Below are 26,245 nucleotides of genomic sequence, written 5' to 3' on the forward strand. Positions count from 1 at the left end.
TTCCTGTTTGGTCCCTTCCCTCTGTCTCAGGTGCTCTTCGGTGGCTGCAGCTGTAGGAGGGGGCGTGCGGGCCTCCTTCATAGATTCCTGTTTGGTCCCTTCCCACTGTCTCAGGTGCTCTTCGGTGGCTGCAGCTGTGGGAGACGGCGTGCGGGCCTCCTTCATAGATTCCTGTTTGGTCCCTTCCCTCTGTCTCAGGTGCTCCTCGGTGGCTGCAGCTGTAGGAGGGGTGTGCGGGCCTCCTTCATAGATTCCTGGTTGGTCCCTTCCCTTCCCTCTGTCTCAGGTGCTCTTCGGTGGCTGCAGCTGTAGGAGACGGCGTGTGGGCCTCCTTCATAGATTCCTGTTTGGTCCCTTCCCTCTGTCTCAGGTGCTCCTCGGTGGCTGCAGCTGTAGGAGACGGCGTGCGGGCCTCCTTCATAGATTCCTGTTTGGTCCCTTCCGTCTGTCTCAGGTGCTCCTCGGTGGCTGCAGCTGTGGGAGAGGGCGTGCAGGCCTCCTTCATAGATTCCTGGTTGGTCCCTTCCCTTCCCTCTGTCTCAGGTGCTCTTCGGTGACTGCAGCTGTAGGAGACGGCGTGCGGGCCTCCTTCATAGATTCCTGTTTGGTCCCTTCCCTCTGTCTCAGGTGCTCTCCGGTGGCTGCAGCTGTAGGTGGGGGCGTTCGGGCCTCCTTCATAGATTCCTGTTTGGTCCCTTCCCACTGTCTCAGGTGCTCTTCGGTGGCTGCAGCTGTGGGAGACGGCGTGCGGGCCTCCTTCATAGATTCCTGTTTGGTCCCTTCCCACTGTCTCAGGTGCTCCTCGGTGGCTGCAGCTGTGGGAGACGGCGTGCAGGCCTCCTTCATAGATTCCTGGTTGGTCCCTTCCCTTCCCTCTGTCTCAGGTGCTCTTCGGTGACTGCAGCTGTAGGAGACGGCGTGCGGGCCTCCTTCATAGATTCCTGTTTGGTCCCTTCCCTCTGTCTCAGGTGCTCTTCGGTGGCTGCAGCTGTAGGAGGGGGCGTGCGGGCCTCCTTCATAGATTCCTGTTTGGTCCCTTCCCACTGTCTCAGGTTCTCTTCGGTGGCTGCAGCTGTGGGAGACGGCGTGCGGGCCTCCTTCATAGATTCCTGTTTGGTCCCTTCCCTCTGTCTCAGGTGCTCCTCGGTGGCTGCAGCTGTAGGAGGGGTGTGCGGGCCTCCTTCATAGATTCCTGGTTGGTCCCTTCCCTCTGTCTCAGGTGCTCCTTGGTGGCTGCAGCTGTCGGAGAGGGCGTGCGGGCCTCCTTCATAGATTCCTGTTTGGTCCCTTCCCTCTGTCTCAGGTGCTCTTTGGTGGCTGCAGCTGTAGGAGAGGGCGTGCGGGCCTCCTTCATAGATTCCTGTTTGGTCCCTTCCCTCTATCTCAGGTGCTCTTCGGTGGCTGCAGCTGTAGGGGGGGCGTGCGGGCCTCCTTCATAGATTCCTGTTTGGTCCCTTCCCTTTGTCTTAGATGCTCTTCGGTGACTGCAGCTGCAGGAAGGGCCGCAGTGAAGAGTAGACCAGGCCATAACTTGTAGCTGGGACCACAAACATAGCCAATAATACAGTCTCTGCTTTTTTCATGAAAAATTATTCCATTACTTCTGCTGATCGTGGCTGTGAAAAGGCAGCACAGGGGAACATCACACCATGGCAGAGACAATAACAAAGGTTCCTGCATCCCTCACACTGGCGTCATCGTATTGCTTGGTAAGTACCCCAGAGTAATTCAGTGAGACACCCCCAGGACACCACTCAATTGTCAACACCTCTCTGGCCGCCCTGTCACTGTGAGGTCTTTTGTGTCGACTTATTTATGTTGGATGTTTAAACAAGGAACATACTAAAGGAGAAACATGCAAAACAAAACGAATTTTAATGTGCATAGTAAAATTTGTGTCCTGCTTCCTAAATGTAGGGAAGTTTCAGATTACTGCATAGACAGAAACACACAACATAAAAACATACGTTATATTTCAGAAGAAAATGCTGTGTCTAAATTTGTAAAAGTGACAAACAGCTGCGTTTATTTATTTTTTTGCTCCAAGATAATTCTTCACTTGGAAATCCAGCTCCCGCGCAGGCAGCCGCTGCCATTTGAAAAGGCCGGATGCACTCCAGGTCGCCCAGCTTCAGAGGCAGCAGGGATTGGACGAGCAAAGAAGAGCGGCTCATAGCCTCTCACCTGGTGGGGGTGAGCGGAGGCAGCCACAGAGGGGCTCAGGGCATGGTGAATCCTGCGGCCGGAGGGCTGAGAACTAACCTGGTGCTCATGGAAAGCGCTCCGTCTGATCCTCTGCTTCATGAAAACACTGCGAGCGGGATGGGAGGAGACACCTGCAAACCCATGCACTCTTGTGGAGTGCTGCACTAGAAAATAAAAACACCCCCTCCAGCGTGCACCCAGCGGAAGGGCTCAGGCCGAGACAGGAAGCTGTACTTGGTCCATGCTCCTCAGAACGGAGGAACACAGGAAGAGAATGTGAAATCAGGGGCTCCTAACCAATGAGAAACAAGGAAAAGAGAGTGACGCTCAAGCCAGTCAAAGGTAAGTAATGGATGGGCTCCAAGCCCCTTTTAAGTTTGTTCACAAGACAATCGCAAGCATCAGCGCATGTGTACATAGGACCGTCATACCATCAGGGTGTGGCAAGCCGGCCTCACTGCTTTTTGTCCCTGGAGCAGTCTGCTTTGATAATGGATGTGCAGATAAATCTTCAACCAAGCGAGAAACTACTTTTTAAATTAGACGGTTCGGACGGTGGGCTGGCAGAGACAATGTCCCTGTTGTCCTAGCAGCTGGGTAGCTAGCCTGCACATCCCTGAATATTGTTGTGTTTTTTTTGCAAAACATGTCTTTGCACAGTATGATGTGAGATAGAAGAGTAGAAATGACTTAAGTATGTGGGTGCTTGATTTTGAGATTTTATATTTTTGTAGCACTCTTAACAAACTCTTATTGATACTCAGTTTAATCATGTCAGTGAGAGTCAAAATGTTAATAATTTTTGCCACAGATTATTGCTCAGTAGTTAAAGAGATTCCTGTAATTCATTTGAGTTCCATTGGCCAGTATAAATTGGGTCTTGGTTGTGTTTCATTCTGTACATGTGCCCAATGGAACTACATTTCCCAGTGGTCTCTGGTGCACCTAATCTTGGCAGAGTCAGCACAAGCGATATATCAGCCGTATAACCTCAACACCTGCTGTTGTTCCACAAAATCTTTACCTTCGTCCAGTGGTGGTGGACCAGTTTACAGAGTGAGGGATCTGCATCAGTCTCACAGAACTGAAGTCACAGGGGCTGTGAAAACTGGACGTGTAGCGAATGATTCGGGCCCACTCAGCAGGAGCGTGGTGTCTTGATTTGTTAGATTCTATTAAAATCTTTTTGTCCACCACACTACAGTATTCCTGGGGAAAATCATTTGACTCATTTGTGCTTTGCTTGAAGCTGATCTATTTTGAAATAGTTGTACAGTGCAATTACAAGTATTTACATTTTGTTGTGTTAAAAAAGTCACATCCTATAACTTCCTTTCACACTCCCTGTGCCCTAGAAAGATTCCCACAACATTCACTTTACAAAATCCTCCCACTTTGCAGTCAGAGAAAGTAAACTAAACACCAATGTCGGTGCTAAACAAAGCAATTTGCCAGAAGACGTTGCCTGACATTTGACCTCAGTCTTTGCTCACACAGCATAAATGATAAAAGTAAAGCAAAAATGAAAGGCCTCCTTGTTGTTCATTCACCTTCTGAGCGCCATCTTGGGTATTTTGGGGTGCCCCAGCACTTCATGACGGTCCCCTGGTGAGAGTTGCTGCTCTTTGTTTACAGTTCCCTACAAAGGGTTCACGGGTTCCCCTCATGTCTTCTCTGACTCTTTGGGGTTTTAATTGCTCCCCTAACTTTAATTTTGGACTAGTACTGGGTCTTGGTGGTTAATTATCTTATATTGAATGTATTTTAACATTTCCCTTCTCCTGGCCTTGGGAGTTAAATATACTGCAGCAGCTCTCCAAGGATCTCCAGGATAAAGGGTCAGTTTAGGGCAGTGGTTCCCAACCTGTGGTCCGGGGACCCCTGGGGATCCGTGAAGCCTCCTCAGGGGGTCCGCAACTGCTTAGAAAATTAAATAATATTAACAGATTAGGTCTCCAGTTTTCAGTAATTACTCAGTGGGGTTGGAGGGGAGGGGTCGGATTAGAATAATGAGTTGGTGGGGGTCTCCGGTTCGAGTAATGATAAAGTGGGGGTCCACAGAGGTTAAAAGGTTGGGAACCATTGGTTTAGGGGATGAATGGCTTTCTGACAGTGTGTACACATCAGGGGTGTCGTGAACCCCCCAACTCTAGCAACTGGAGTAGGGCTGAGCTGTATTAGGAAGTGCTGTGTAACAGGAAGCATTGAACCTGGTTACAGCTCCTTTTACTTTGTCAGAGACACCGGTCTCCAAACAGAAGCTTCTGCAAGAGGCTAGTTAATGCAACCAGGGGGCGGGGCCAAAGGAAGGAGGGGAGGTTGGAAGTATGCAAGCATAGATGGGTTTAGGGAAGGATTGGCTGAGGAGGAATGGGGGATGGATGGATGGATGAATGAATGGAAGGATGGATGGGTTAGTGAAGGATGAATGGATGCATGCAGCAACAGATGGATGAATGGAAGGAGGGATACATTCAAGAAATGGAGAGATGATGGCTTGGAGAAGGATTAATGGAAGCGTGGACGGAGAGAAGGATTAATAGATGAATGAACAGAAAGAAAGAGGGGAAGTTAGATGAAGAAAAGGATGGCTGATGAAAAGTAGAAAGGAAGAGCGAAGGAAAGAGGATCACGAAAAGGATGGTTAAAAATGTATTGAATCATGGAAAGAAAGATGTAACTAAAGAAACAAAAGTAAGTAAGACGAAAGGAAAGAAAGATGAAAAATACAGCAAGCTGGAAAGAAGAAAAGAAAAAGGATCAACGACTGAAAGAAGGATGGAGCGAGAGGAGGAAGGAACTGCTGAAGCACTGCTGGGCCCGCACACCCAGTGCATTCTGGGATAGGGTTCAAATGAGGGCCTGTTTTATGTTTCTGGTTCGCATATCTGTAAAATTGAGCTAACAGTGACCATGGCCTACCCACCCAAGAGTGAATGGTTGAATGACTTTTACTGAATGCCTGTCAGCTGCTGCAGGTTCTAATGTATTCCACTGTGGGTGCTTTAAATACCTGCATTTTGTGGCAGGCTGAAATTCTCAATCAGGATTTATAAAGCGCAGCAAATCACACGTGAGGGTCTCAAGGAGCTGTGGCTTCTGGCTGCCTTCCTGTCCTTTGCAAAGAATAAACATAACACCCAAACATCAACCCTTAGGGACAGGTTATTCCACTAGCGACAACTTCTGTTAAGTGGTGATGGCACTACCATGCTCACCAGAGCAGCCATTCATTAGTTCTGAGGTAAGAGTGAGCAGAGACTGGGCTTTTATTCTTGTGGATAAACCTTTTGCAAGACGTGGCTCTGCCCACACTTCAGATTGGGCTGTTGGATGGCTTTCCACATCACCATCATCTCGTAAGGGACGAAGCGATGGACTATCAGCTGGTCCTTATAGAAGCATGGGTGAAACGTGTCCACGTTGGGCAGGGTGATGCCGTACGGCAGGACGCCGATGTGGGAGTCCGGATTGAGCCCGGCTTCCTGCAAACACAAGCCGAGATAGGCATCGTCAATGGGAATAAGCGGGATCTTCTTGGACGCCTTGAAGATGGCATGAGACGTGAATCCAGACATCAGGATGCCTCCGCCGCTACAGTACGCCGGGAAGGAGTCATTGGCAACGATCTCCTCGGGTACGTAATACTTGCTCGATGTATCCCGGACAAGGGGCATGCCAATGTTCAGCATCCCGACAAAGAGGTGCTGGTCCTCTCCCCTGGTCTGCTTCACTCCCAAGAGGTACTGGACCACGTTGGAGGTATGGACGAACACATCGTCATCCCCGTTGAAGACAAACTGGGCCCCAGGGCAGTTCCCATGCATCCACTCGTAGAAGAGGACCTGCTTGGCGGTCAGGTTGTAGAAAGTGTCATAGAAGTTCCACTGGAGGATGTCGCTGTAGTCGCTGCTCTCCGCCTTCAAGAGATTGTTCATCTTCTCCCTCTCATGGTCCTTGGTGGAGACCCCAAGGATGAAGAGTCGTCTCACTTGAACTCCATGGTATTCTGTCTCTGCCCCCCAAGTTTTGCGGATAATCTCTCGCCGCTCAAAATTCTCCGGAGCTGACTTGACCACCAACAGCAAGAAGACATTTACAGATGCCTCGGCCCCCCCACATTTGAAGGGGGTGTCCAGAGTCCTGTTGAACCTCTTGCAATGCTTGTAGCGAAAAAAGTTCTGTATAGTCAGAGGGAAGTTTCGAAAGCGAGTGGCATTTACGCCTCTGACTTTCATCCTGCACGTGGGCACTGCGAGGACAGGAGGCCGGCGGACATGTTGTGTAGTGGTGATTGGCGGGATGGGCGGGATGGCTATCACAGTGGAGTCTTTATACAGCGTATAAACCAGGATTACTGTGCAGACCGCCGCCAGGGCAACTGGTAAACGTCTGGGCCAGCTTCTTCTCATCTTCAGCCTTTCAAAAATAACCTGAAAAACACAAAAACATGCATCAGGTATGTGTCTGTAGAAACATATTCCATTACGCCAGAGTAAAACAGGATTTGTGTTCACGGATCCCTAATAGTTTCCTGGATTTATGTGGAAACTACCCCCTTGCTTAGGGGAAGGAGGAGACTCCATGATGATGCGATTAGCTATGAGTACACTGGAGTAATACTGTACTTATGGTAGAAAATAGCTGATGAGGGTGTCCCAAAATACACTAGAGGGGCTCCTCGGTGAATACTGGGACACGTGGTTACACTCCTGTTGATATTAAAAACATAGGGCCAGATGTAGCAAAGCGTTTGCGACTCGCAAATGGCGAAAAATGCCGTTTGCGAGTCGCAAATGTGTCTTTGCTATGTTGAAATGCATTTTGCGAGTCGGAACCGACTCGCAAAATGCATTTCTGAGTCGCAAATAGGAAGGGGTGTTCCCTTCCTATTTGCGAGTCGCAATGGTATGCATTTTCATTTGCGACCGCGATTGCGGTCGCAAATGAAAGCGCAGTTACCATCCACTTGAAGTGGATGGTAACCCAGGCGCAAACGGGAAGGGGTCCCCATGGGACCCCTTCCCCTTTGTGTCTGGAAAAAATAATAATTTTTCAGGGCAGGCAGTGGTCCAATGGACCACTACCTGCCCTGAAAAATACCGAAACTAAAGGTTTCGTTTTTTTTTTTCAAAGTGCAGCTCGTTTTCCTTTATTTAAAAGCAGTCACGGACATGGTGGTCTGCTGTCTCCAGCAGGCCACCATCCCCGTGAGTGCCCAGACTCGCTATGGGGTCGCAAATTTCTGCATTTGGTTTTGCGAGTTGCAAATTGCAACTCGCAAAACTATACTTACCTACATCTGGCCCATAGTCCATTACAGACAGAGCCTCCAATATTCCATAATTATCTTCGAAAGAGGTTAGAAAAGCAACTTTGTACTGAGTTTTGCCAGCCTCATAGCTCCTTAAGGCCTCCAACATAGCACTGCTTATCAGTGAACAAGTGTCCCGGAGGTCATGAGCACAATTCAGTGCAGATCGGCTCAAAAGGTAAATAAGAAAGGGTAACGAACATGGGCAAAGTCAATAGGTATGACCTCTGCCAACCTTTTGTCTTTGTCAGAGCTTGATTTGTTGTTTCATGGTTTTTGCAAAACATCACTTTTACGAAGCTGTTGGGTCCTCATCAATCCAAAACAATGGCTTAGTAAAGCCAAACAAATGTTGGTGTTGCCATGGTAGTCCCTGGCACTGAAGGGACATCATTTGTCCCTGGCGCTGTGTTGCTGGGCTGTAGAGAGCAGGCATAGGCTCCCAGTCTGCCTGGGTGCGCCCTGACTGGGTGCTCCCAGCCAAACCTAGCGCTGCTTTGAGCAGCGTCAGGATTGGCTGCTGGGCAGGCTGGCAGCCTGTGCCTGTAGCCTGTGCTTGTAGCCTGTCTGAGCTGGAGAGGAGCGGCACAGTGGTGATGACAGCAGCCATGACGATTCAGGTAAGTTTTTAAAAAAATTTTAATTGAATTAATCCCCCCCCCAAACCACCTTGATCCGCGTGCGCGTCACTGCGCCCCTCATTACCACCACGAGCTACTCTTGGTGGTGATGGGAAGGCACCAAAAGCAATTATGGAATTATGAAAGACACACATACCCCCCTCCTCCTGTTTTGTGGAACATTCCAAGATGAGTTTATGGAGCGTTACCAGGGTCAGATGGTGGATTGAATGGTGCCCAGAATCAAAGCTCAGCCGGAAGGCTAGTGAAGAGAAACTGAGAAAGGACTGATGTTTGCAAAATCTTTGAAGTTAGTGTAAAAGACTTGAATGATTACAGGAGAAGTCACTTTATCAACTTTTCCCAGCTTCACAGCACATCAGCACATCTACAAGCCCACAGCTAGAGACCTGTCTGGCCTCGGGGTGTGTGGTGGGATTCTGCTACTTCCTAGGTAATCTGCTGTCCTCTTACAAACCAGACAACCTTTGAGCAGTGGCATCTCTTTCAACACGAACCAGAAGACAAGAAAGGCAAAAGATGCCAGATAGAAATGAGGACATATTTTGGGTGTCTGCCTAGGCACATAATTTAGTGCAACTTCACACTAGCCGAGTGCTGTTTACTCAGGTTCACTAAGTGTTTGTGCCATAATTACTAGCTGGGGGGTATGTTGGTATGTTGATTGTCAGAGAATCCTGTCAAGTAACATTCTTTGCAATTTTCTATGTGGAATGGGCTTGCGGTGAAACAAGCAAGAGTCCTTCTTCCAATTTTGTGTGTGTGCACACTTTATGGGGCCTCACTCCTTTTTCAAATAAATCCTAACAAATTTCCTGAATGTGATTTGTTGACACACACTTTTGTTCCTATTTTACCTTTGGGGTTTGTATTGACAGTTTTTTTTTTACTTGAGATGATGTAATCACCAAAACCGGATAAAAAAAGCAATGTACAGAGAAAGGCTTTGGCTCCGCCTATTTCTTGATCCTCTTCTTTGCAGGCGTTTGATTGGGCAGCAGTTGTGTTAGCCCACCTAGGAAGTAATTCCATTGCTAACAACTAATAGAGACATTACATTGTTACAGTTGAAAGTTATAGCTACAGTTAGTACCTAAATTGGGTTAGGGAACTCTAAGAAATTAATATTTGGTGGCCTGCTGACACCAGCAGGCCACCATCCCTGTGATGGCAGCAAATTGTAGTGGGGCACAATTTGTGACCTACCTCATTAATATTCATCAGGAAGGTCCGACTGTGACCCACCGTGATTTGGTATTTTGTGAACTGACCTATTAGCACTTAGGTTGAGCTGCAAAAAAACCTGAGTGAGGTATTTATGTGGGGGGCCCAACTGGACCTGAGTCGCAGAGACATCCCTCATCCCCCACTAGCTCCTGTCTCGAACCCAAAGCACACAAAGTTCGGACGCTGCTGAATGTGCCACTGTGTCTGAAATGGAAGTGGGACCCACATAGCACATTTCACTTGGCCGACCCAAATCCGGGTTAGTAACAACTGCTGGATCACAACCTAGGCTAGTTGCCTGTTTCTTCCGGCACTAACATGAGCTATGTCAATGTAAAAACATTGTAACTACACTAGGTACCTGTAACAAATATCCACCTTTACAAGCATATAATTTGTAATGTAAGCGTTACAACTAGTTACCTATATCAGCTATTCACGTGCACTACTTGTCTGCAGCAACTAGATATAAAGTACTTACTATGGAAGTGCACCAACTATGTACATTCATGTAAGAAAACAAGCAACTTTACGAACGAAGTTACTGTATAGCTTTACTATGTAACCATGCTGACTGTACCAACTATGAAACTGCATGAAATATGTACTGATTTTCAACTCTGTAGCTAACCATGTATGTAAATATATCTGTAACAGTACCAAGTGTGTAACTGTGGCAACTATCTAACTACACAAACAATGGAACTGTGTTATCTAACTGTACCAAAACTGCAACCATGCCTTCTTTAAAGCCATGCCAGCGGGGCACATTTGCCAAATATGAAAGTAGACTTTGTAACAGTACCAACCATTTAACTGGTTCAGACATTTTACAAGACTCAGTATGTAACTGTACAATGAAACTGTGCCAACAGCATAACTAGAACAGTTGTGTTTCTGTAGCATGTTACTGAGTGGACAAGGTAGAGAACTGTTCTATGTGACTGTACCCACCATGCAACTCAACCAGATCTTCTATGTTCATGTTTCAACTTTGTAACTTTAACAACTACGTAACTATACAATGTAACTGTGCCAATCACCCTAGCATAAGTGTTTCAATTCGGTAACTGTCATAACTATGTAACTGCACAATGTAACTGTACCACATGATAGATTACAATATGTAACTGTATCAACTACGTAACTCTACTATGCAACTGTGACAATCACCCTATCATAATTGTTTCAACTTGATAACTGTCATAACTATGTAACTCTACGATGTAACTGTACCAAACATTGCATTACAATATGTAACTATGGAATGAGCTTCTGGTCAGCGTCTGTTGCCCTCTTCTGTGCAGCTCCACCTGTTTGCTGTTGCCTCTGCCTTGAGCGAACTGAGAGCCTGCCTGACTCTCAGTTCGAGGCCCACCTCCACCCGCAGGCTCCCGCCTGCACCTCATCCCTGGTGGCCTTGTGGCCATCTGCATGTAAGTATTTTGCTGCCTCTCTTTACTCCTGCTTTCACTTCTGTTTTTTACTTTTGTTTATTTTTCTGTCTTTATTTCATTTGGCTTTTCTTTCCTTCTTGTCTCTTTCTCTCTCCCTTCACTCTATCATGGTTTTACCGCGCTGCTGCTGCCCTTTCGGCCCTACCTCCTTCCTCCCTGCGTAGCGCTTTCCCGTCGTCCCGCCTCCCAGCTGACCAGACCCCCATCTACTCCCCTTCTTAATGTCAGCCGATGTGCGGCTGCATCGTTGTCTGCGCCTGGACCGTGCCTAGAGCCATGGACCCTGGTACGCTCTTCATCTGCCGGTTCAACTCCAACACACTGCGTGCCCTCAGCCAGGGAAGATCCTCAGCCTGCCATCCAGCCAACCGGAGCTAGGGTGCGGGTGCTGTGCATGCTCCCGCACTCTCCAACCACCACCATACAATCCCGAACCAAGCTCCGACAACCACCTCAAGTGCATACTCCTCAACAAATGCTGCCTCGTCTAGCATGCAGTAGAAGTCTGGGGCCTCCTCGACCCGACCGCCCCGGACGTCACCTTCTTCACGGAGATGTGGATCACCCTCACCTCGGCCCCAGACATCGCCACGACCATCCCCGACAACCACAAAATCATCCTCAAGGACAGAGCCAACTGGCGTGGAGAAGGCACAGCCACAATCTACAAGAACATCCTCCGCCTGACAACCACCACGAGTCACAGTCTCAGCCAACCCATGAACACCTATGCTTCCAGATTCAGACCAACCCCAACTCCTCCCTCCATGGCTCACTCATTTACTGGCCGTCCGGACCCCAACATGAATTTTGCAAAGACATTGCCGACCTCATCGCCCCCCCAACTCCTCCGACTACATCCTACTCGGCGACCTCAACTTCCACCTTGATATCCACAATGACCCCAACACCACAAACCTCTCGGACAACCTTTCAACACTCACCTTCAAACAACTTGTCAATGTCCTCACCCACAAAGCCGGACACATCCTCGACCCCGTCTTCTCAGCAGGGAACAACATCACCATCTCTCAGACCTCCAAACACCATTGGACCGCCACAAACGTGTCCACTTTACCTTCACGAACAACACTGCATGACACTATGCCTCCGGGCCCGCTGGCAGACACTGGGGCAAAGTTCCAGAAGTGCCACTCACCAACGCTTACCACCCCACCTCCACACCAGGAACAGCAGACACTAATGAAGCTGCTCACAATCTACACCGCTGGTTATCAGAATACACCAACAGCGTAGCCCCCTCAGGAAACCAGCGGGAAACTGACATAGCAAAATACCAAAATGGTTCATGACAGACCTACAAGATTCCAAACACTCCTGCAGATGACTAAAACGGAAATGCACGTACAGCAAATCAACCGAAGACCGCATAGCCTACAAGAATGCAGTCACCACGCACCACCAGAACATCAGAGCTGCCACAAAAGCTACCTTTCAAGCATGCCTTAACACCAGCGCTCACAACAGCAAAGAGCTCCTCACCATCGTCAAAGAGCTCACGAACCCCCGGACAGATACCTCACCCATCCCTCCCTCCCTCCCAAGACCTCTGTGACGACCTCGCCACCTTCCTTCACCAAAAAATCCAGGACAGTTATGAAGGCTTCACAGCCAAAACCCGCCTGCGCCGCCCACAAGTACCACCATGGAACCATTATCTTCTCAGATCCTGAACTCTTGGACCCCATCACCAAAGAGGACACCCAAAGACTGATGAACTCCATCCACTCGGGAGCACCCTTGGATCGGTGCCCTCATCACATCTTCAACCTGGCCAGCGCCACCATAGCACTGGAGCTCTGCAGAACCATCAACCAATCCTTCAAGACCACCACATTCCCCTCAGACTGGAAATACGCTGAAATCAGCCCACTACTCAAGAAACCCACCACCGACCCCAGGGAGCTGAAGAACTACAGACCCATCTCTCTGCTCCCTTTCCCAGCCAAGGTAACGGAGAAAGCCGTCAACCAGCAACTCACCGAATTCTTCTAGACACATCATATCCTAGACCCATCCCAATCTGGATCCAGGAGCAACCACAGGACTAAAATAACACTTCTAGCAGCCTCCGGGGACTTACGCGTCATACTAGACCATGGAGGCACGCCGCACTCATCCTCTTTGACCTCTCTGCCACATTTGACACCGTCTCCCACTCCACCCTCTGTGCCAGACTCCACGACACTGGCATCCGAGATGAAGCACTGGAATGGATCAGGTCCTTCCTCACCAGAAGAACACAGAATATCAGACTACGGCCGTTCACATCAGAACCAAAAGTTACATACTGTGGAGTGCCCCAAGGATCACACTCAGCCCGACGCTTTTCAACATCTACATGGCCTCGCTAGCCAAGATCATCAAACAACACAGGCTAAACATCATCTCTGCTATGCCGACAATACCAAACAGATCCTCTGCCTGTCCAACGCTCCCTGTAAAGGCCAAGAGAAATTTCCACAGTGGGATGAGAGCAGTCACTGCCTCGATGGAAGCCAGCTGCCTCAAACTGAACTCGGACAAGATGGAGATCCTCGTAATCGGCTCCACCCCTTCTGCCTGAAATGACACCTGGTGGCCCACAGCACCAGGAAAACTCCCACGGAACACGCACGCAATCCGGGCATCATCCTGGACTCTTCTCTATCCGTGACCTGCCAAGTCAATGCCGTCTCGTCGTCATGCTTCCACACCCTCCGACTCCTTCGAAAGATCTTCAAGTGGATCCCCTCCGACACGAGGAAGACAGTCAAACAGTCACTCGTCACTGGAGTACAGAAACGTACCCTATGCCGGCATCACCGAGAAATTGCAATGAAGACCACAAGGAATCCAGAATGCAGCAGCCAGACTCGTCCTGGACATCCCCCGACACAGCCACACCTCCTCCCACGTCAGAGACCTAGACTGGCTCCCTGTCAACAAGCGCATCACAGACTCCTGAGCCACACCTACAAGGAGCTGCACAACATAAGACCAGCATAGCTCAACCACCACCTCGCCTTCCATGTGCCAACAGACAACTCCGCTCTTGCCAGCTCGCCCTCGCAGCCGTACCCAAGATCCGGAAAAGCAGAGCAGGAGGAAGATCCTTCTCCTGTCTAGCAGCCCGGACATGGAACACGCCACCCCTCAAGCTCAGACTGACTGCATCACTGACGCAGTTCAGGAAGAACCTCAAGACCTGGCTCTTCGACTGAGCAGCACACCTGCAAACAGCGCCTTGAGACCCTGCGGGTGGTTAGAGGCGCTTTAGAAATTACTGATTGATTGACTGATGTAACTCTACAATGTAACTGTGCCAACCACCCTATCATAAGTGTTTCAATTAGGTAGCTGTCATAACTATGTAAATCTATGATGTAACTGTACCAAACATTAAATTACAATATGTAACTGTGATCAACTGTGTAACTCTACAATGTAACTGTGCCAATCACCCTATCATAAGTGTTCCAACTAGGTAGCTGTCATAACTATGTAAATCTATGATGTAACTGTACCAAACATTAAATTACAATATGTAACTGTGATCAACTGTGTAACTCTACAATGTAACTGTGCCAATCACCCTATTATAAGTCTTTCAAATAGGTAACTGCCATAACAATGTAACTGTACCAAATGTTAAATTACAATATGTAACGTTATCAACTATGTAACTGTACAATGTAACTGTACCAAATGATACACTGTAATATGTAACTGTATCAACTATGTAACTGTGCCAATCACCCTTTTCAACTATTTACCTGTCATAACTATGTAACTATATTATGTATCTATACCAAACGTTAAATTACAATATGTAACTGTCATAAGTATGTAACTCTATGATGTAACTGTGCCAATCACCCTATCATACGTGTTTCAACTAGGTACCTATCATAACTATGCAGCTCTACGTTGTAACTGTATCAAACGTTAAATTACAATATGTAACTGTCATAACTATGTAACTCTACGATGTAACTGTCCCAAATGTTAAAATACAATATGTGGCTGTATCAAATGTGTTGCTGTACAACTTAACTGTAATAACTATGTAAATCTACAATGCAACTGTACCAACTATACTATGTTTTTCAACTGTGTAACTATATTTTATAACTGTGTCAATTATTAAATTGCACTATGTAACTGTTCCAACTATGTAGCTCTATTGTGCCATTATACCAGCTAAGTAACTTTTGTAACAATATAAGCAAACTATGTAAATGAAGGTGGTAATCGTGCCCTTACTGTACCAAGTGTGTAACTTTCCTAACAGTGTGACTGTGGCACGTAAGCCCCAGTTACGCATGCATACTACAGAAAACATTCTGGAACATTCTGCGTGGATCAGCTGCGCTACAAAACGGAGCTATTCAATGCCATTGGAACTATCTGGCAACAGCAAATAATGCAGCAGGCCAGACAACATTATGCAGCAACAAAATGCTAATTATGCAGCAACGCGTGTGAGGATATCATTTTATTTTGCCATTACAACCCCTATTAATAATGAGATTTTTTTTAAGCTAGTCACTGAGCTTCTCTATCAGCTAAATCTGCTAATTAATTAATTAAATATATATATATCCGTAAGATGGTGTGAGGGTTCAGGCGCCTGCTGGAGAGATCTGCGTGTAAACAGCGGCTCTCGGGATCTCACACTGCAGCTCAGCGGGTGCACTCGCCTGCTGCGGAGGGGTGTGAGCAGTCAGAGGCTGACAGCTTTTAGTCACATAACATATCTGGGAGGGTTCAGGCGCCTGCTGCTAAGCACTGCAGATGCATCTTCTATGCTCGGATCCTGCTAATGAAGCCCGGGGAATGGCAGGGTAATTGCAGCTGTTTGCAGAAGGAGCAGGACACCAGCTGCAATCTGGCAAATAGGTGACTGCATGCTGCACTGCCTGCAAACAGCTGCTTGTAACCCTCTACAGGAAGCCAGCAAGGCATGGGGGGGAATCTTTGGTGACTGCATTCTGCACTGCCTGCAAACAGCTGCTTGTAACCCTCTACAGGAAGCCAGCAAGGCATGGGGGGGAATCTTTGGTGACTGCATTCTGCACTGCCTGCAAACAGCTGCTTGTAACCCTCTACAGGAAGCCAGCAAGACATGGGGGGGAATCTTTGGTGACTGCGCACTGTACTGCCTGCAAACAGCTGCTTGTAACCCTCTACAGGAAGCCAGCAAGGCATGGGGGGGAATCTTTGGTGACTGCATTCTGCACTGCCTGCAAACAGCTGCTTGTAACCCTCTACAGGAAGCCAGCAAGACATGGGGGGGAATCTTTGGTGACTGCGCACTGTACTGCCTGCAAACAGCTGCTTGTAACCCTCTACAGGAAGCCAGCAAGGCATGGGGGGGAATCTTTGGTGACTGCATTCTGCACTGCCTGCAAACAGCTGCTTGTAACCCTCTACAGGAAGCCAGCAAGGCATGGGGGGGAATCTTTGGTGACTGCGCACTGTACTGCCTGCAAACAGCTGCTTGTAACCCTCTACATGAAGCCAGCAAGGCATGGGGGGGAATCTTTGGTGACTGCATTCTGCACTGCCTGCAAACAGCTGCTTGTGACCCCCTACATGAAGCCAGCAAGGCATGGGGGAGAATCTTTGGTGACTGCATTCTGCACTGCCTGCAAACAGCTGCTTGTAACCCCCTACATGAAGCCAGCAAGACATGGGGGGGAATCTTTGGTCACTGCCTGCAAACAGCTGCTTGTAACCCTCCACAAGAAGCCAGCAAGCATGGGGGGGGGGAATCTTTGGTGACTGCGCACTGCATTGCCTGCAAACAGCTGCTTGTAACCCCCTACATGAAGCCAGCAAGGCATGGGGGGGGATCTTTGGTGACTGCATTCTGCACTGCCTGCAAACAGCTGCTTGTAACCCCCTACATGAAGCCAGCAAGGCATGGGGGGGAATCTTTGCATGGAAACGAAAACCTACATTCTTCTGAAGTTGATAACACGAGTAGCGTTCAGCTAGGTGGTAATTAGCGCCAAGTCTTATGATGTGGCAGCAATAGTTCATTATGTGTTTCATGCTGGTGCATTAATGGCCGCAGCAGACATACATTTACACAGACATTTGCATACTCAGGGGTGCAGTTCATTACATACCACGTGCATTTACTGTGCGTGACACTTCTCTTGGCTGTACTGAAATGGACAGATGCAAACCTTGGGGCAGTTCAGCCGCCTCTCCAGTCCTTCTGCATTCCTCACGGCACCCCTTGCGTTTTCCAGATGCTTCCCTGTGGGCCTAGTTCCCGACCCTCCCTCGCGAGCCTTTGCTTGCCCCGGATGGCTGGCTGAGGACATGTAAAGGTGTGCAGAGATGCAGACATGACATCCGACTGGTCGCCCCTCGAGATCGAGTAGGGGCAGTCTTTCTTCTATTTCAAGAATTATAGGACTCCTGAGCAGCCCCAGGGATTGGCAGTATCCGGGTGAGACTGGCCCCCTATCCAGTGCTTAATTTGTGCTTGTAGTTTCCGGTGCTAAGCACCGGCACTTATATTTGAGGGCCGGGGCTTATTCTTCTGCCTCAAGCATTTGCTGCGAGCAAAAGACATATGGGAAAGATGGAGGAAAGGAAAAACCATAAAGCGTCACAAAGGGAGAAAGTAGAAAGCTGCAAGAGTGAGCTGAAGGGGCAGGGAGTGGCTTTATATGGATTGAAGAGGATTAAGGATTAAGCCACCTCAATATTCTGTGTTCACACATTTAATTGCAGCAGCCGCGTGTTTAAGAGGAGGGCTTTGAGCACCTGCACCTTTTTATTTACAAATTGAGCCCTGCCCCTATCAGATCCCAGCCTGCCATGCACCCACCGCTGACCTGGCTCTAGGGCATCCCCGCCCCCTCCCCTTCACTTGCTCAGCAGGTATTGCACCTTCACCTTGAATATATGTATTCTCGGGTCTCCTCTTGCTGCAGATGCCTTTGCGTGGGATGGCCAGCTCTCACTGCTCTTCTGTCCGTCTTCCTCACCCTCCTCTTCTGTACGAAACGTAGGTGATGCTTCACCCTTCGCACCACAACTTGTCAGGCGCGGCCTGTCCTTTGGGGCGGAGGGGCCACTCCCCCACCTTCTGCACCTCGTGAAGAGTGCAGGTCAGGCTGAACAGAGGTGAGCCCGGCAGGCACTCTCCATGTTCAGCTCAGGTAGCCAGGAGCAGGCATGCGCAATTTGCACAGACTCCTGGCTGCCTGAGCTGAACTTTGCATAGGAATTTATACATTACAGCATTTTTTAATATGAGCACAGGAACATGCATGTTGTCTGTACATGGCCGTAGATCATACAATCACTGAAAGTGACAAATCATACAGATCCTGTAATTGCCAGTCCTACAGGTGTTGGCAACCTTAGTGTTTTGTAGGACGGCAATTACAGTACCGATCCGATTTGTCATTTTCAGCGACTGTGTGATCTATAGCCGTGTGCAGACAACATATACTTTATTGGGCCCATATTAATAAAATTCTGTAATTTATAAATTCCTATGGGGGTAATATCTTTGTATTTTTGTATTATTTGTTGAAGTTACCAAATACAATCACGCAACTACAAAACTATTTTGTTGCATTGTGAACTAGCACATGATTTTTTGATTCCCCACGGGACGGCAAACATTTGCCTCGGGCCTTGCTGCCCCAGGAACACGAGGGGCAGCACCGGAGGAGGAGGACGCAGCACCACAGATGCGCCAAATAGCGCTTATTTCTCCCGCGGCGCAGGCTCGTCCACGCCCTTCTGTGCCCATCTGAGGCCGAGCTGGGCCATCCCTCTTAGCCTTGAGGTTTAACACCTCCATGCGAGCTGGCCAGAGGAGAAGGTGAAGAAGAAGGAAGGTACTTCTGTTAAATTATATTATTTTCATCCCTGGTGAGGATCCCAGGTTGATTAAGTGCTGCTAGGAGGAGTTAGGCCTTATAATCGCCTGATAGCGCCCCCGACTACAGACTGGGGTTGTTTTGCTAAGCATTTTGGTACGCGTAGAATTTTAGAGGTGTGACAATTATTTAATTAATGGGGAAAATAAAGAACAGTTTGCAAAAGGGGGAGTGTGGTTCGGGCTCTCTAGCCCGAACATCAATTACTTGCCATTTATCCTCTGTAATAGGGGCCGTAGAATCTGAATTAGAGCAAGTTGAGGAAAAGATTGGGGCTGTTCAGAAATCTGCTCAGCGGCCACCCTTGGAGCCCACTGTCCTTGTAAATTCTACGCAAAAGGACCAGTCACACCCAAAGGCCTTAAACCCAAGCATCATACAGTCTGAACATAGCGTTCCATTTTGGCAAGATCCACGCAAAGCTAACGCCTCAAATGTTAATCTAACCTTCGAGTGCTCTTAGGTGGACTCTCCACCCTCGAAGAAGAGGAGAGAGGGAAGAAGGACGAAGAACACAAAAAGAGCTTCAGGGCCTAAAAAGAACACTGGGAAAGTAGACAGTGACCCTGTGTCTAGAAAAAGATAACGTGTTACTCAGTCCTCCACCAAACAGACCTGGTTTATCTTTGGTTCCACTTCCAGATGCCTTGGATCCTCACATACTGAGCATGAGTTACCCCTGGAAAAACTAAGGGAGACTTACACTGGAGGGCCAAACCCCCCTCTATTTTTCCAACTAAAAACCATGAAGAGACGTTGCATTTACTGCCCGAATGTATGTCGTATGTTTTGGGGTTAGCAAATGTGCCCCCTTTGGACAGCCATAAAAAAGAAGAAACTCAAACCTTAATGAGGAAGACTGCTCACGGGTTGAGGACTAAATTCAACCACCAAGAGGACTTAAACCATAAGATTCTTATGGCACACAGAGAGAATTAGGTTGGCCCATCAAGAAAAGTTTATGAGGCTGACTGTGTTGTGATTAACTTTGTTAACCCCTGACTAGTTAACCCTTGTTGGCTGACCAAGATTATTGTTCCAGGATTAAAGAAGGGATTCAAATGTATCCATGATGTCACTTCTATGACCCACCTACATTACATCTATGCTCGGCTGCAGCCCACTGTAAACATAGTCCAGGATTGGTCAGGCTACAAGTCCAGGCAAATGTTCCCACTGTTAGTCGCTTCCAGGGTTTCAATTCTTTAGATGAGAATGATTGTCTCGTAGATACTGATAGGCGTGGCATAGATAACCTGGAGGGGTTAACGGCTGGTGATGGCCACAACACACTCTTACCAGAGGAAGTGGCGGTCTTGACAGGCGTTTGCTCAGGTACTATGGCTTGTGTTAATACCACAGAAAAATTGGCATTAGGTTTAGGATACAAACACTTAACATTGATCAGTTGGAACATTGCGGGGCTACGGTCTAAAATAAAAAACCCAGATTGGCTGAGATTTAAATCTACATATGACATAATTTGCTTTCAAGAGACCTGTGTAGGAAAGTACCATCTTGCCTGGCATGTTACCCCCATCTTTCACTGTATATATGTTGTTTTAGTTGTATGTGTCACTGGGACCCTGGTAACCCAGGGCCCCAGTGCTCATAAGTGTGCCTGAATGTGTTACCTGTGTAGTGACTAACTGTCTCACTGAGGCTCTGCTAATCAGAACCTCAGTGGTTATGCTCTCTCATTTCTTTCCAAATTGTCACTAACAGGCTAGTGACCATTTTTACCAATTTACATTGGCTTACTGGAACACCCTTATAATTCCCTAGTATATGGTACTGAGGTACCCAGGGTATTGGGGTTCCAGGAGATCCCTATGGGCTGCAGCATTTCTTTTGCCACCCATAGGGAGCTCTGACAATTCTTACACAGGCCTGCCACTGCAGCCTGAGTGAAATAACGTCCACATTATTTCACAGCCATTTTACACTGCACTTAAGTAACTTATAAGTCACCTATATGTCTAACCTTTACCTGGTAAAGGTTAGGTGCAAAGTTACTTAGTGTGAGGGCACCCTGGCACTAGCCAAGGTGCCCCCACATTGTTCAGAGCCAATTCCCTGAACTTTGTGAGTGCGGGGACACCATTACACGCGTGCACTACATATAGGTCACTACCTATATGTAGCTTCACCATGGTAACTCCGAATATGGCCATGTAACATGTCTATGATCATGGAATTGCCCCCTCTATGCCATCCTGGCATAGTTGGCACAATCCCATGATCCCAGTGGTCTGTAGCACAGACCCTGGTACTGCCAAACTGCCCTTCCTGGGGTTTCACTGCAGCTGCTGCTGCTGCCAACCCCTCAGACAGGCATCTGCCCTCCTGGGGTCCAGCCAGGCCTGGCCCAGGATGGCCGAACAAAGAACTTCCTCTGAGAGAGGGTGTGACACCCTCTCCCTTTGGAAAATGGTGTGAAGGCAGGGGAGGAGTAGCCTCCCCCAGCCTCTGGAAATGCTTTCTTGGGCACAGATGTGCCCAATTCTGCATAAGCCAGTCTACACCGGTTCAGGGACCCCTTAGCCCCTGCTCTGGCGCGAAACTGGACAAAGGAAAGGGGAGTGACCACTCCCCTGACCTGCACCTCCCCTGGGAGGTGTCCAGAGCTCCTCCAGTGTGCTCCAGACCTCTGCCATCTTGGAAACAGAGGTGCTGCTGGCACACTGGACTGCTCTGAGTGGCCAGTGCCACCAGGTGACGTCAGAGACTCCTGCTGATAGGCTCCTTCAGGTGTTAGTAGCCTATCCTCTCTCCTAGGTAGCCAAACCCTCTTTTCTGGCTATTTAGGGTCTCTGTCTCTGGGGAAACTTCAGATAACGAATGCAAGAGCTCATCCGAGTTCCTCTGCATCTCTCTCTTCACCTTCTGATAAGGAATCGACTGCTGACCGCGCTGGAAGCCTGCAAACTTGCAACATAGTAGCAAAGACGACTACTGCAACTCTGTAACGCTGATCCTGCCGCCTTCTCGACTGTTTTCCTGCTTGTGCATGCTGTGGGGGTAGCCTGCCTCCTCTCTGCACCAGAAGCTCCGAAGAAATCTCCCGTGGGTCGACGGAATCTTCCCCCTGCAACCGCAGGCACCAAAAAGCTGCATTACCGGTCCCTTGGGTCTCCTCTCAGCACGACGAGCGAGGTCCCTCGAATCCAGCGACTCTGTCCAAGTGACCCCCACAGTCCAGTGACTCTTCAGCCCAAGTTTGGTGGAGGTAAGTCCTTGCCTCACCTCGCTGGGCTGCATTGCTGGGAACCGCGACTTTGCAGCTACTCCGGCCCCTGTGCACTTCCGGCGGAAATCCTTTGTGCACAGCCAAGCCTGGGTCCACGGCACTCTAACCTGCATTGCACGACTTTCTAAGTTGGTCTCTGGCGACGTGGGACTCCTTTGTGCAACTTCGGCGAGCACCGTTTCACGCATCCTCGTAGTGCCTGTTTCTGGCACTTCTCCGGGTGCTACCTGCTTCAGTGAGGGCTCTTTGTCTTGCCCGACGTCCCCTCTCTGTTCAGGTCCAATTTGCGACCTCCTGGTCCCTCCTGGGCCCCAGCAGCGTCCAAAAACGCTAACCGCACGATTTGCCGCTAGCAAGGCTTGTTAGCATCCTTTCAGCGAGAAAACACTTCCGCACGACTCTCCACGGCGAGAGAGATCCGTCCACCAAAGGGGAAGTCTCTAGCCCTTTTCGTTCCTGCAGAAACCTCAGCTTCTTCTGTCCAGTCGAAGCTTCTTTGCACCCGCAGCTGGCATTTCCTGGGCATCTGCCCATCTCCGACTTGCTTGTGACTTTTGGACTTGGTCCCCTTGTTCCACAGGTACCCTAGATTGGAAATCCACAGTTGTTGCATTGCTGGTTTGTGTCTTTCCTGCATTATTCCTCTAACACGACTATTTTGTCCTTAGGGGAACTTTAGTGCACTTTGCACTCACTTTTCAGGGTCTTGGGGAGGGTTATTTTCCTAACTCTCACTATTTTCTAATAGTCCCAGCGACCCTCTACAAGGTCACATAGGTTTGGGGTCCATTCGTGGTTCGCATTCCACTTTTGGAGTATATGGTTTGTGTTGCCCCTATCCCTATGTTTCCCCATTGCATCCTATTGTAACTATACATTGTTTGCACTGTTTTCTAAGACTATACTGCATATTTTTGCTATTGTGTATACATATCTTGTGTATATTTCCTATCCTCTCACTGAGGGTACACTCTAAGATACTTTGGCATATTGTCATAAAAATAAAGTACCTTTATTTTTAGTATAACTGTGTATTGTGTTTTCTTATGATATTGTGCATATGACACTAGGTGGTACTGTAGTAGCTTCACACGTCTCCTAGTTCAGCCTAAGCTGCTCTGCTAAGCTACCATTATCTATCAGCCTAAGCTGCTAGAGACCCTATACACTAATAAGGGATAACTGGGCCTGGTGCAAGGTGCAAGTACCCCTTGGTACTCACTACAAGCCAGTCCAGCCTCCTACATTGGTTGTGCAGTGGTGGGATAAGTGCTTGAGACTACTTACCACTCTTGTCATTGTACTTTTCATAAGAGAAAAATATACAAAACAAGGTCAGTGTATATACACATAGCCAAAAAGTTTTGCATTTCCTCTTTTCACTCTTTTCTAAAGTGCTGAAAAGTACTTCTAAACTTTCAAAAAGTTCTTAAAAGTTTAAAAAGTTTTTTCTGTCTTTCCAAAAAGTTCTGAAAACTTTTTTCTCTTTTTCTATCACTTTAATTCTCTCTAAAAAATGTCTGGCACAGGCCAAAGTGTTGATCTGTCCAAACTTGCATATGACAACCTTAGCTGGAAAAGAGCAAGGAGTCTCTGTATAGAGAGAGGTTTGAGTGTAGGGAAGAATCCTTCCTTGGAACTGTTACTTAACATGCTTAGAGAACAGGATAAGGCCATAGGTGCCCCATCTGTTGAAAAAGTACCTAATAGTTCCCAATCTGATTCAGGGACTCCCCCAGGAAAAGATTCAGGAAAGAAACTTCCTAGCCTGCCCATTACTAGACAATCTAGCATAGATGGTAATGATGATGAGCCACACCAAATAAATAGTGTTGTCTCACATCATAGCAAAAGCATTTATTCTCACCATACTGGTAGTAATGTTTCTGTAAACCAAGCTGTTAGGGTGCCTTCTGTAAGGGACAGGTCTCCTTTTGTTCATTCCCATCATAGCTCTGTTTCTAGAAATGTCCCTCCCACCAACCCTGATGACAGAATGTTAGAGAGGGAACTCAATAAGTTGAGGGTGGAACAAACCAGACTGAAGCTTAAAAAGCAACAGCTGGATTTGGATAGACAGTCTTTTGAATTAGAGAAGGAAAGACAGAAGTTGGGTTTAGATACCCATGGTGGCAGCAGCAGTATTCCCCATAGTCATCCTGCAAAAGAGCATGATTCCAGGAATCTGCACAAGATAGTTCCCCCTTATAAGGAGGGGGATGACATTAACAAGTGGTTTGCTGCACTTGAGAGGGCCTGTGTAGTACAGGATGTCCCTCAAAGGCAGTGGGCTGCTATCCTATGGCTATCATTTAGTGGAAAAGGTAGGGATAGGCTCCTTACTGTGAAAGAAAATGATGCTAATAATTTCCAAGTTCTTAAGAATGCACTCCTGGATGGTTATGGCTTAACCACTGAACAGTACAGGATAAAGTTCAGAGAGACCAAAAAGGAGTCTTCACAAGACTGGGTTGATTTCATTGACCATTCAGTGAAGGCCTTGGAGGGGTGGTTACATGGCAGTAAAGTTACTGATTATGACAGCCTGTATAACTTGATCCTGAGAGAGCATATTCTTAATAATTGTGTGTCTGATTTGTTGCACCAGTACTTGGTGGACTCTGATCTGACCTCTCCCCAAGAATTGGGAAAGAAGGCAGACAAATGGGTCAGAACAAGAGTGAACAGAAAAGTTCATACAGGGGGTGACAAAGATGGCAACAAAAACAAGGATGGTAAGTCTTCTGACAAGGGTGGGGACAAATCTAAAAATGAGTCTTCATCAGGCCCACAAAAACACTCTGGTGGGGGTGGTGGGTCCAAATCCTCCTTTAATCAGAACAAGGAAAAGAAACCATGGTGCTATTTATGTAAAATAAAAGGCCATTGGACAACAGATCCCAGTTGTCCAAAGAAAGGCACCACAGCTCCTACCACTACAACCCCTACTGCTACACCTAGTGTCCCTACTAATAGCAGTGGTGGTGGGAGCAAACCTACTAATAGCCAATCCAAGGGAGTAGCTGGGCTCACTTCTGGTAATTTAGTTGGGGTTGGTCTAATTAGGGAGACCACAGAGGCTACTTTAGTCTCTGAAGGGGCTATTGATTTAGCCACTTTGGTTGCTTGCCCCCATAACTTGGAGAAGTACAAGCAACTAACCCTAATAAATGGTGTTGAGGTCCAGGCCTACAGGGACACAGGTGCCAGTGTCACAATGGTGATTGAGAAACTGGTGCACCCTGAACAACACATACTTGGACACCAGTACCAAGTAACCGATGCTCACAACATAACACAAAGCCACCCCATGGCTGTTGTAAATCTCAACTGGGGGGGGGGTAACTGGTCCAAAGAAAGTTGTGGTAGCTTCAGATTTACCTGTAGACTGTCTATTAGGGAATGATTTGGAGACATCAGCTTGGTCAGATGTGGAGTTGGAGGCCCATGCAGCAATGCTGGGCATCCCAGGGCATATTTTTGCTTTGACAAGGGCTCAGGCCAAAAAGCAAAAAGGACAGGGAAGCTTGGATCCTGGAACAATGGACCAAGTGCTCCCTAAAGCTAGGGCTAGTAGAAGCAAACCACTTCCTACTATCCCTCCCTCTACAGTGGATTCTACTTCTGAGGAAGAAGAATTCCCTCCCTGTGCAGAACCTACACCAGAGGAGCTGGAAGCAGACACTGCTGAGCTTTTGGGTGAATGGGGGCCTGCCAGAGAGGAGCTGAGTGTGGCACAGCAAACCTGTCCCACATTAGAGGGTCTCAGACAGCAAGCTGTCAAACAGGCTAATGGGGATGTCAGTGACTCTCACAGAGTTTACTGGGAGGACAACCTCTTGTACACTGAGCATAGGGATCCTAAACCTGGAGCTGCCAGGAGACTAGTGATTCCTCAGGAGTACAGAAAGTTCCTCCTAACACTGGCACATGACATTCCCTTAGCTGAGCATCTAGGACAAATGAAAACTTGGGACAGGCTTGTTCCCCTGTTTCATTGGCCTAGGATGTCTGAGGACACAAAGGAATTTTGTAAGTCCTGTGAAACCTGTCAAGCCAGTGGCAAGACAGGTGGCACTCCAAAGGCACCCCTTATCCCACTGCCTGTGGTTGGGGTTCCCTTTGAAAGGGTAGGGGTTGACATAGTTGGCCCCCTTGACCCTCCTACTGCTTCAGGCAATAGGTTTATCTTAGTGGTAGTGGACCATGCCACAAGATATCCTGAAGCAATTCCT

The 26,245-nt window shown here is 48.1% G+C and overlaps 1 protein-coding gene across 1 annotated transcript; it reads right to left on the minus strand.

The window, feature by feature from the left end:
- Window positions 1–3,436: 3,436 nt before the first annotated feature.
- LOC138268170 (acetylgalactosaminyl-O-glycosyl-glycoprotein beta-1,3-N-acetylglucosaminyltransferase-like) lies at window positions 3,437–17,938 on the minus strand. Its single transcript, XM_069217588.1, has 2 exons — window positions 17,763–17,938; window positions 3,437–6,638 (listed from the first exon to the last, which is right to left on the minus strand). The coding sequence occupies exon 2, from the start codon at window positions 6,615–6,617 to the stop codon at window positions 5,475–5,477; it is 1,143 nt and encodes a 380-aa protein (XP_069073689.1). The 5' UTR covers window positions 6,618–6,638; window positions 17,763–17,938; the 3' UTR covers window positions 3,437–5,474.
- Between the last annotated feature and the right edge of the window lie 8,307 nt (window positions 17,939–26,245).

This window comes from Pleurodeles waltl, chromosome 12, assembly GCF_031143425.1.
Source record: "Pleurodeles waltl isolate 20211129_DDA chromosome 12, aPleWal1.hap1.20221129, whole genome shotgun sequence".
Classification (NCBI taxonomy): Eukaryota; Metazoa; Chordata; class Amphibia; order Caudata; family Salamandridae; genus Pleurodeles; species Pleurodeles waltl.

What these genes read in the sequence shown, in the direction of transcription:
- LOC138268170 (XM_069217588.1), bottom strand. Translation starts at nt 6,617, where the DNA reads ATGAGAAGAAGCTGGCCCAGACGTTTACCAGTTGCCCTGGCGGCGGTC.